Source organism: Diplotaxodon limnothrissa, linkage group LG7 (assembly GCF_057381915.1).
Source record: "Diplotaxodon limnothrissa isolate DT_005_m linkage group LG7, D_limnothrissa_male_GT1.1, whole genome shotgun sequence".
NCBI lineage: Eukaryota > Metazoa > Chordata > Actinopteri > Cichliformes > Cichlidae > Diplotaxodon > Diplotaxodon limnothrissa.
Genome location: NC_140602.1, coordinates 30,427,851 through 30,439,255, shown reverse-complemented (window position 1 = coordinate 30,439,255; position 11,405 = coordinate 30,427,851). Strand labels below are relative to the sequence as shown.

Here is an 11,405-nt window from a genome sequence, read left to right as displayed (position 1 = left end):
GAGGCCAGCCTGGTCTGTCTCCGCGAAGTATGGCAGGCTACTACTAGCTCTACTTCTCCTCTATGTACCTTTCAGTGTATCAATCATCCGCTGCTCGAAGATACTGCATACTGAGGTCCAAGAGAAGATGTTCGGGCGCCATTTTGTAACGTTGGGTTGTGTTGTGTGGTTGAGAAGAGGCGGCAAAACACCTAGCAGGCTAGGCGGAAGGATACACACCCACACTGGTATCAGTAATCCACGGTGGTTCTTTAATGAGCTGCGGCTCAACAACAAAATGCCCAGCGTTCATACAACCCAAGCGCTGCAAACAAAACAAAAAAAGGGTCTCGAAAAGAAAACATAAGTCCATCCCTCGTTAAGCACGAGCGTGAAGGCACGTGTCCTCATAATCACAGAGAGAGAGCGAGAGAGCAGTGGCACACACTGATGACACCATCAACCCTCGACTTGGGTGTCTTAAAGGGACACCACACCATAACGGCTGTTACAAGGGCTCCAGGGGTTCCAAAGGAAGGGTGCAGGGCAGTGATTAACACGCTCACACTCCTCTCACATGAGCCAAGGTGTGAAAACGGGTATGAGTCACAATCAGGCAAGGTGAACCCATTGTGAAACCTAGCTGCACCCTATCATGTGATTTATTGAGGTCAAATGGCCCAGGATGTGAGTGGGCGTTAAGGCTTCTGGGAAGGGATCTCAAAACTCGATTATAGATGGCAGACAGTTGGTGTCATAAACCACCACCTCTGTTCAAAGATGGTTGTTCACACTGCCGAACAGTTACACAAACTCCATGGCATTATAGCATACACTGACACAAACCTCTAAGAACATCTTTTCAAACCGTTCCAAGATGCCTTAGTCTTAAACAATTACTCGCTGTCTCTGCTGCTCAGTGTTTCTTTCACCACCATTCTCAAAAGGTTCAGACGTGCATATTTCAGTGCATCACTATCAAACACTAGATTTCTGTTCCTGGTAAAGAAGCATTGTTAGTGTTGTATTGGAAGTGGCATTATCTTACTGTGTTTTTCATATTGGCCAACATTTTGTTTTGGTCTTCATTTTCTGGCATGACACCTGCATTCAGGACATCTCCATGCTGAATTTTTGCACTTTCCTGAGAATTTCTAAGCCGCAGCTAATGCTTTGCATGGACTCTTGTGGCTTTCTTCCTGGAAACAGGATTTCAGTTCTGGATTTTTTACCAACATGTGGGATGAATTATTGGAGTGTGACTCATTTTATCTGAATGTGCTGTCTTGTGTTGTTTTCCTCTTGCTATGTTTTATATTAGGTATGTTGGGTGGTACTTTTTGATCCAGCTAAGGCTCTTGGTCCTTGATTTCAGCAACTCGTCTTATTTCAGCTCAGTTGTTTTTCTTTTAACAGTTATTGTCCTTTTCTGTTTGCTTCCAAATCATTTTCTGTGCTTTAAGATGTGCACAAACACAGACACAGAAGACTTTCTTCCATAATCAGAGTTTTGAGACTTCCTAACCTTTGACATGAGATATGTTTTCATTTATCTCATATATCATTCTCGGTCTGATGTATCTTTTATTGACTGTTTTTTGCAAAACCAAGTTACACTTTATTAACTATCAGCAGTGAATTTCACCAGTGTGGTCTTCCTCCTGTTTAAAAATTTTCAACTGGACTGGGGGATAATCAGAAATGCTGACCTATTACGGGGTGGGTGGAGTTTATTCAGCCCACACAAATCACCATTTTTACAAGAATATGACTGCTGCTTTGAAAGAACTCAGTGCTGTTTCCTCTGTCTACATTTTTCCATCACTCAGTTCTGCATTACACATGGCTCTGATTGGTCAATCTGCTCATACTTGAGCAGTCCAAGTGACTTTTACTAAAAGCCTCCTTCACTTAACCACACACAGACACACATATATTTTATTTATTCTGCATCTATGTGCCTTGTCTAACATTCACATTTACACTAACACCCAATGACTGCATGAGGAAAAACTTTCTTTGGTGACTGTTCTTTACCCACTGTCACCCTTGTGTTAATGAATTCAGCAATAGTAACTGAACAGATGTGTATTCACTAGTAAAAGTTGGAGATTTACACCTTAAACCAGCTGCACTGAGAGACAGTTTCCTCCTGGATAAGATTGGTTTGGTGGTTTACTCGTGGACTCTGGCTGCTGGATTCTTAATAATTTCAGCATTAGTAATAACTGAGTTTATGTTTTTACTCTTGTGACAGACTCATACAGAACAGAGAAAAGTAAACATAAACGATGGGAATTCTGATCATGTGATGAGTAAGATGAGATTCTCTTGGCAGATACACACAACTCGCCTCCCTGTGCTTTTGTTTTTTTCTTTTAGCAAATTCTTCTATTATAACGAAACTAGTGTAACCTAAATTTATAAACCGGACAGCATGTGATGAACATAGCAGAGCACAGACAGAAACACGTTTATCTGGACATGGATCAGCTGTTTGTGCTGCTGCTGCTGCTGCTGTGGGGCTCAGGTAGGACTGCTTTGATTTGTTTTTATTGCACTAATGAAAACAAGTTTGAAAGTCAATATTTGGTGTCAGCAGCTTCATACTTCAGCTCAATCTGAGCTCTCTGAGCAGTTCTCTGTCATCTCTTCTTGAAGGACATTCAAAGCACTTCTCTTGGTGTTTCTGCCTTTTGTTTTGCTCTCTGTCAGGAATATTCAGGCTCTGGGGAGTCCATGACTGACAGTGTTCCACTGTTTGTCTGTTGTTATGGTTCAAAATATTGGGGATGGAGACAGGAGAAACACCACAATAACAACACTGGTCCGGCCGGGTCAAGTCAAACGATGATTTTAATGGTCACACCCGTGGGAGATGGAAACTGTATGCAGACAGCCTCAGATCTCATCACAAAAAACACATCTCCATAGTTTTGTAAAAATCAGGGTATTAGAACGCCCCTTCATGCGTAATGACAGATCAAAATAGGTTCCAGACATTAGTCACAGTTAATCGTGCATCTTGTACATCTTTAATGGCTACAAACAGACATAGAACTTCTCCTTTCTATAACACCTTCCAAACAAGGTAATAAACTTCAAGCCCTCAGGGTCTCTGAGGCTAATTATTGACTCTGGTCATCTGTTACCAAGTAGAGCAAAATATAGTGAGACTCCAAATGAGTTAAGGCCTCAGGCCGGACACATTCCTAGATTATATGTATTATATGTACTGTAAGCATGTTGTTTAATTAACTACCACTTTAAACTTAGCAAAAAACATAATTGAATAAAAGACCACAAAGAATAATATGATATCAGTGGTATGTAAGCGCGTGCGGCCCTCTATGCTCGAAGCCTTTCCCCTCCATAGATCAGTCAGACATTCACGCTGACTGTAGCTTTTAACCCTTAATTAACTTGAGCACAACTCTATAATAAGCAACAAACTGCAATATGTATAAGTTGATCATGGTCACATCTGCAATGAAAGATCATATTATTCTGGTACCTGTAAGTAGAAAATCAAACTAGAGTTATAACAATCACTGTAATACAAAGGCTAATGTAAGATCAAAAACTTCAGTATATATTTAATGCAAAGCTGGTTATATGATTCTAATGAACTAATCGTGCCATATTAAAATAATGAAACTAGAAGAGGAAAAAACATCCCCTTTTTATTCTACACTGTCTAGGTATGCTTTTACTGCAGTGTTTCTGATCATTGTCATGCTGAAAAACATGTGCTTTTGTCAATCAGATGCTTTACAGATGATATTACATTTTTTATAATTTATCATTCTCTTAATTTTGACTGCATCCCCAATATTATGCTGCTCTCGTTTGAATCATAAATATCTATGCTCCATTTTTTAAAATGTAAATGAGGAGTTTTCTTCACATACTATGTTTAATAATTCAGTTAAGTTTGATTCAATTTTATTTGTATAGCACCAAACTACAAGTAATAATAACCAGTAGTAAATAATAATGGTGTCATTTCCAGTTGGAAACTGTTCATGCTCTTCAGGGATTTGATTCAAGATCAACATGTGTTTAAAAAAAGTTTACAAGACTGCATCTGTGAAAAACAAAAGCAATACAGCACCTTGAGGTGACTTTTATTGGTATTTAGCTATATAAATAAAACTGAATTGAACTAAATTTTATTTGATCACGTTGTTCATGCTTTTAAATCAGTCTTTGACTTCTGTACTCTGCACTCTGGTTATTTAGATATTATATAAGATACTGACAGAAGATACTAATCAGACAAAACCTGAGTTTTGGGTCTGAGCTTGCAGGCCCTGCTGGTTCAGAGACTTATCACCCGTGAACAAAGCAAGACAAACAGCGATCCGTTTTAACTTGCAAGGGAAGCCTGGTCGGATCAGGCTGCAGCTCTTCACCCGACCTCAAATGACCGACCCTTCCCTGCAGCCTTTTATTCTGTGAATACACAAGCACCACCCATTGTCAACCCGTGTGCGTGCGTGTGCGTGTGCATGTGCGTGCGTGTTTGCAGGTTAAAACCCAAATAAGTGACTTCCTGTTGATCACAAAGGGTCATCTCCCCTCACCCTGTATATGGCTTAACCCCTTTAATGGTACACCATACACAAGCATAGGTGAGGCCATAAAGGGCAGCAAGTTTACTAAATAAGAAAACAGAACGTTTACATAGGATGTGCCTGCAGTTAAACACTGTAGCTTCCCCCACCATTCTACATGTAGGGGAGGACAATAGAAACAGAAGAATGTCTTTAATCATACAGTTTGAAACAAGGCTACAAATTTAAGTGCAAGAATGACAACTATTATCAAAATCACCCTAACACTAAGAGTTATGTCCACAGCTGAGCTCCACAGAATCCTGCTTTATGCTGATGGTTCTCTGATTTTCTCCTCAGGAATTCAGGCTTATGGAAAACAAGATTCAACAGGTACACAGAAAAATTAAAGTGAAATGAACAATCACTGAGGGAAAATCGTGACTCGCATTTGTCTCTCATCGTTTCAGAAGTAAAATTGCTTCTTTACTGATGACGCTCTGCTTTCTGTTCAGAGTCTGATGATGTCAGGTTGGTGGGAGGAGCCAATCACTGCAGAGGTACACTGCAGGTGAAACATCTGGGAGAGTGGAAACCATTGCAATTCATTGACTGTACCCTGAAGGAAGCAGCTGTATTCTGTAAACATCTGGACTGTGGCTCCGCTGTTTCTATAGAACAGTCCCCACAAAGCTCAGTGTGGGGGGTCAATTCTACCTGTGTTCAGTCAGGATCTGCTCTGAGGAACTGTGTAACAACAGAAGGCTTCTCCTCTGCCGTGGAGCTCACCTGCTCAGGTCAGCCCATCAGTGACACTGATGCACCAGACACAAAGACCAGGTAGAATAGTAGCACATCATCTGCAGCAGCAGATAAGCCTGAAAAGACTTCTTCTATCAGTCCATCTGTGGCTAATCAGTATCCTGACACCCACACAGCCACCTGTAGTCAAGGCACTTCTTAAAGTAACCCTTTTGAATCTTTGGAGTATTCTCTAAAATAGTATCATTTTATTTTTCAGAAAAAGTAGAAAATTTAGCAAATATTTGCTGATATTGACGCACCACAAAAACAAATCACTGACAGCTGAAACATGTCTCTGCTGTCTCTGATCTCTCTGTTTGATCTTCTCTGATGTCTCCAGACTCTGTCAGGCTGCTGAATGGTTCCAGTCTGTGTTCAGGCAGACTGGAGGTGAAGTCTGACCAGAGCTGGTCCTCAGTGTGTGAAGCTGACTTTGACCAGCAGGATGCAGAGGTGGTCTGTAGGGAGCTCGGCTGTGGGCCTCCTTCGGTCCTCCAGGGGGCGCTCTATGAAGAAGTGGAGGCTCCAGTGTGGAGCAAAGAGTTCCAGTGTGGAGGCCATGAGTCTGCCCTCCTGGACTGTAGAAGCTCAGGCTCAGCTAGAAACAGCTGCTCACCTGGCAAAGCTGTTGGACTCACCTGCTCAGGTAGAAGAGGAGCTGCTGCTTTGATGTAGTTCAAACTCACTTTATTCTTTTACTGATGACTCTCTGCATACTCCCAGCACATTTTATGTACATATTGGCAGTATACCTCTGCTGTCAGGTCCCTGCATCCACATGCTCATGTAATAAACCAGGGGATAGGTATGTTTAAATGTAGTATTGTAATGTATATGTATATTTTTATACATTATACACATAAATGATCATACCAATCATTTAATCCTTTGTAATCCACTGGATCAGGCACCATAAAAGGGACATCATTGATCACCTCACTCTGGCCAGACTAATGAAGCCTCGACACTGTGCTTCTGAAGCACTGTGTAGTTGTTTTAGCACATATGCCAGAGCTTCAGCACGGATTCCTTTAAGCCTGTTTGAATTGAAGAACTCTGTCATTTTAACTCGCCTACGCTCTCAAGCTGGTTACCTCATTTGTCACTCACCTGCCTGCCCAGAGACAAAGGCAGAAGGACAGAGACAGAGAGACAAGTCTGTAGACAGGTACAGTCAGTTTCTTGGACCTGCAGCTATTAAAGCTATTTATATAGGGTTAAAATGTCCAGTGGAGACGAGGCTAGAGTGACTAAATAAGCGGTTCCCAGTTTACCTTAATTGTTGGAGACTGGAGTAGGAGAAGGAGGAGAAAAGCAGAAGAAGGGAGAAGAAGTGAGGAAGAACGTCCTCCTCACACAAGAGGTGGATGAAATTGGACTCAGAGAGCAGGCTGACGGTTCTTTGCTCTCTCAGAGTGTTAAATAAGTAAACATAAAGGAGGTTAAATACAGTTTTAGTTTGGTCCTTTTTTCCAGGTCGTGCTGCAGTGTTTCATCAATAAGGTTTAAAAACGTTTGTGTGGGGCAGAATTTAAGAACATTTATCTCAAACCTATACTGAACAGATTCTCAGGGAAAACAACTCGGCACTGTCAAAATAATGACTTATGTAACAACTCTGCTTTCTGTTCAGAGCCTGTCAGGTTGGTGGGCCAAGCCAGTCGCTGTGCAGGCATGCTGGAGGTGAAAGTGGGAAAGTGGAGAACAATCGATTATTTTGACTGGGATCTGAAGGAGGCACATGTCGTCTGTGAACATTTGGGCTGTGGCTCTGCATTTTCTATACAATGGAAAAATGAGCCCTCTGAGATTTCTGTGTTGAAAATTGAGCCTGATTGTGTTCACTCCGGATCTGCTCTGAGAGAATGTGCAAAATCATCTTCCTCTTTCCTAACCCTGAATGTCACCTGCAAAGGTAAGCAGAATCATCTATCACATATCCTTATCTTATCGACTTTGCAGGGTTTAGTTCTTGTTTGTCACGATCACTGCTCTTCTGAAATATGTTCATACTTTCTGGGAAATTTTATCAAATGCTTCATTCCATTTTTATTTCAGTTATTTATTATCTGCTTGACCAGTAAAGACACCTGAATTCCTGTATTTCCTTTTGCCTGTCTCATTTAACTTAACCATCTCAGACTTTTCTTAAATGGCAAAAAGAGTTACCGTCTGAACCCTAAAAGACAAAATCTGCTCAGTTAGCTGATACTGAAGTAGCAACACCAAAAAAGTATCTGGACATAATTAGTGGAATCATTTGTATAATTGTGACATGAAAACTTTGCAAACTAAAAGTTAACACATATTAATACCCAATGTCAAAAGAAAGCCATTTTACCTTGACTGTTGCATCTGTTGTAGACAATCAGTGTTCACCAGCAAACCAGTTACTAACTTAAAATGTAAGTTCATCTCCAAACTGGATGGAAATAAAACAGACAAGTCGGGATGAGAAAGGAGATAAAGAGCTGCTGTGACTAAAACAACCTGAAAACTGAAACAAATTGAATGAAGAACACAAACTGTCCACCAGACGGGAAAACTGGAGGTTAATGGTTCGAGAGAGGGCTCGAGGAGCAGACATATGCTCTGGTGTTTACAGTAAATGATTTTGGAGAGAGTGCACCCAGCTGAGATCCTGCTACATTTTTTTTACAGAAGGTAGATGTGACCTCACCTTGCATCATCTCAATGTTTACAGACCTGCTGGTTCAGCCAATCATCTCTGTGTCCTTCATGAATGGGGTCTCCATGGCCCAGCAGCAGGGGCTTCAGGTGTCCAGGGGCTCAAACTTCACCATCAGCTGCTCCATCCAGCCACAGTACCCGGGGGGCTCCTTCCAGCTCACCTTCACCTCATCCAACACGGCGTACAACTACACCCAGCCAGCTGTCAATCACTCCGCCCACTTCCTGTTTCCTGCTGCAGAGCCCACCCACCAAGGAAACTACAGTTGCATTTATCACGTCTATGTTTTTTACCATGACTTGTCCTCTGAGAGCCCCCTGCTATCTGTCACTGTGTCAGGTAAGTTGAAGCAGAGGCTGCTGGGTTTGTGTTCAGGGCAGCGTTAAATAACAGAGAGGTTCAGGTTATGAGTTATGGTACTACTACTTTGATGCATACACTGCAGTATTCTGAGATACATAGAAATATTAGCCATAAATATGCAGTAAGTATTTTTGTACTTTATCACATGACCACATGTGGTCTTGAGCAATAGGTCTCCAGCTTTTTGAAGGTCTTTCACTGTTTTTCTTTGGACATTAGCTGCTTTATCACTCATTTTCAGTCCAGTCCTTGTACCTGACTGATCAACCAGTGTTGTGTCTACACATAACAGATAACTTGGCAGGAACTCAATTTTACATTGTTTTTTTAAATCACTATTGTGCTAGAAACTTGCCACCAAAGTGCAGCAATTTTGACATGTCTTAAGTTAAATCTATGAAAAATGCCAATTTCTTATATTTGCCTGTCCCGTTTGGTTCTTTAACCATCAGAATTGATGTCTGAAGGTCAACAAAGATACCCAACGGATTTATTTTATTTTATTTTCAGTTGTTACAGATGGGACAGACATGGCTGGGGAATAGGACAGGGAGAAAGAAAGATGAAGGAAAAACAGAGGAGAACAGGGAAAGTGAGAAAGGACACTTAAAAAGAAAAAAAACCTCCTGGATCACCTGTTGAGAGAAAAAAAAAAGAAAACAAGAGAAAACAAGCAAAAAAAGAGAGCAACATAATAAACACAGCACCATCGCAATAATCATGCTAAGTGTAAATAACAGTAAATGCTAGTGATGTGTCGATCGCGAAACAGCTCTTAGAGCCGGATCTTTGAAGTGAACGACGTGTTTTTTTGTTTTGTTTTTTCTTTCTCTCACCCTCTCTCTCGCACTTTTTTTCGCTTCGCAGGGGGGAGGGGCGGTAGTTACACTTGCAGTAGCACAGGAACAGAGCGGGAGGAAAAGAGAGAGAAAGAGAGCCAGGGACAACAACATCACATTAGAAAGGCATTGTAATCATCCACAACTGAAAATAGTTGTGGATGATTACTATAAAGGATTCAGAAAGTTTATTCATGCAGGTCCATATGACAGAGAATATACATCTTCTTTTTGTTTTGAATATTTTAATTGATGTTTAATTGTGTTGTGGTTTGCAGTGTTTTGTGTTGTTTCGTTTTAAATTTGTTTAAAAGGAAAAAGCTGGAAATTTAAATAGTTAAAAGTTGAAATGTGAATAGTTGGTTTTTGTATTTTATAATTTATTTATTACATTTTATGTTGAGTGAATAAATAAAAGTATATTTACGCTGGCCCCTAGAGACAAAGCACGTACAAACTCCAAATTGTGTAAAAACTCCAAAGCATGTACAAACAGGCCGGTTGGAAGCCAAAAGAGCCGGTTCACTAAAAATAGCCGGAATTCCCATCACTAGTCAATATTAAATATTGAATGTTGTTGTGCAGCACGCAGGTCCGACTGCGCACAATGTGCTTTGAGGTAGCAGCCAAGAAAGATGTTGTTTGTGTCTGTGAACAGTGAACACCCGTGTGCACACCTGTGTGGATCAGTGTGCTTGTATTAAAAAGGTTTTTCCATTTAACGATCTGTTAAATGGAGTGTGGGGAGCCAGAAACCCATCCACCAGGGCATGAAGCAGGCATGGAGGAGATCCAGGCCCCAGACATCCAGAGGCCTTGACTGAATGAATTATCTCTTTAATGATGCTTGTTGACTGTGAATGTGTCTTTATTAGATCCCACACACTCAGATGTTGTTAAAGGTGTTGTCATCACACTGGTAGTCCTGCTGGTCATTGTACTCATGATCCTTGGTCTTCATCTCTATCGTCAGGTACTGAGCACGTTTGTAGCTGAGAGTGAAGCTGCTCCTTTTTCATTTGAGGATAGGATAGAATTGCCGTAGAAAGCCTGATTGCTGTGCTGTGATGTGTCTCCAGGTCAACAAACAGTAGAACAGCCAGCTGACTGACTGTAAACTCTGTGTTTGAGCCCCTGGAGGAAGGCCAGGAACAAGTTCAGCCAGCAGAGGAGGACCTCCAAGGAGCTCGAAAGCATGTTTGGACAGAGCATGGTCTTATTTCTACACCATCTGTTTTGTCCTCCATCCTCCTATCTGTGAGCCCGAAGTCCGGTCAAAACACAAGTTCAGCAGGGCTGTGCAGAGATGTTTGAAAGGGCAGGTGCTCAAAGTTTTTTAAAAAAGGGGCACATAGAACCAGGCTGAATAACAACAACCCACATTCATCAAGAATCTAATATGGAATTGCATCATACTATATCACTGTCATCAGGTGGGGACTACGCAAAGCAAACATAGCTTATATTTTACCTATATGTTACAATGATGCTGTTGAGGGGTTACTGCTGCTCCTGCTGCTGATTGTGCTGGAGGGCAGGTTTGTGTTGATCTGAAACTGTAGACATCAAAAAGTCCATAGGAGAAATGGTAGCTGATTAAACAAGTGTTATTAGATGATAATAAAATGCAAAGATTGGTGACAGCGCTTGGAATCATAAAGCAAGTGATTGAAACAACTGTGGGAAATAAACTAGGCTCTGTCTGTGACTCACTCTGTGCCGCTCTTCCTCCTTCCATCTCCTCATCTCATTTATCACTCTCCACCAGTGTTGGTCAAGTTACTTGAAAAAAGTAATCAGTAACTAATTACTGATTACTTCCCCCCAAAAGTAATCCCGTTACTTTACTGATTACTTATTTTCAAAAGTAATTAATTACTTAGTTACTTAGTTACTTTTTAAAAACACGATTTACAACCTGAAGAGGTGATAAAGCGATAGATCTTTCAGCCCAATTCTACTTTTTCTGCATAATCCATCATACAAAATGTAATCAAATGGAAAAGTCCCTTTTTTTTTTACTTGTTTTATCAGTTTTAATCTTTTAACTTTATGCATCAAGCAAAACTTTAATTATATGCAACATTCTCTGACTGGAAGAAATTAGTTTAACATTTAAACCTATTTTCTGCACATTCTAGCACATAAAATAAAATATTTTTTGTGATTACA

The 11,405-nt window shown here is 40.8% G+C and overlaps 1 protein-coding gene across 1 annotated transcript; it reads left to right on the top strand.

Annotated features, from left to right (window-relative positions):
• Nucleotides 1-2,431: 2,431 nt before the first annotated feature.
• Nucleotides 2,432-10,327, top strand: LOC146628515 (lysyl oxidase homolog 3A-like). Its single transcript, XM_085357050.1, has 8 exons — nucleotides 2,432-2,509; nucleotides 4,896-4,928; nucleotides 5,051-5,167; nucleotides 5,677-5,985; nucleotides 6,973-7,254; nucleotides 8,044-8,370; nucleotides 10,109-10,206; nucleotides 10,313-10,327. Exons 1-8 carry the CDS (start codon nucleotides 2,464-2,466, stop codon nucleotides 10,325-10,327), a joined length of 1,227 nt encoding a protein of 408 aa, XP_085213176.1. The 5' UTR covers nucleotides 2,432-2,463.
• The last annotated feature ends 1,078 nt before the right edge of the window (nucleotides 10,328-11,405 follow it).

Excerpts from the sequence above, each read along its gene's own strand:
- LOC146628515 (XM_085357050.1), top strand. The coding sequence starts at position 2,464 with ATGGATCAGCTGTTTGTGCTGCTGCTGCTGCTGCTGTGGGGCTCAG. Across the intron at positions 4,929-5,050 it reads TGGAAAACAAGATTCAACAG|AGTCTGATGATGTCAGGTTG; the intron begins GTACACAGAAAA and ends CTTTCTGTTCAG. Across the intron at positions 5,168-5,676 it reads CTGTACCCTGAAGGAAGCAG|CAGACTCTGTCAGGCTGCTG; the intron begins CTGTATTCTGTA and ends CTCTGATGTCTC.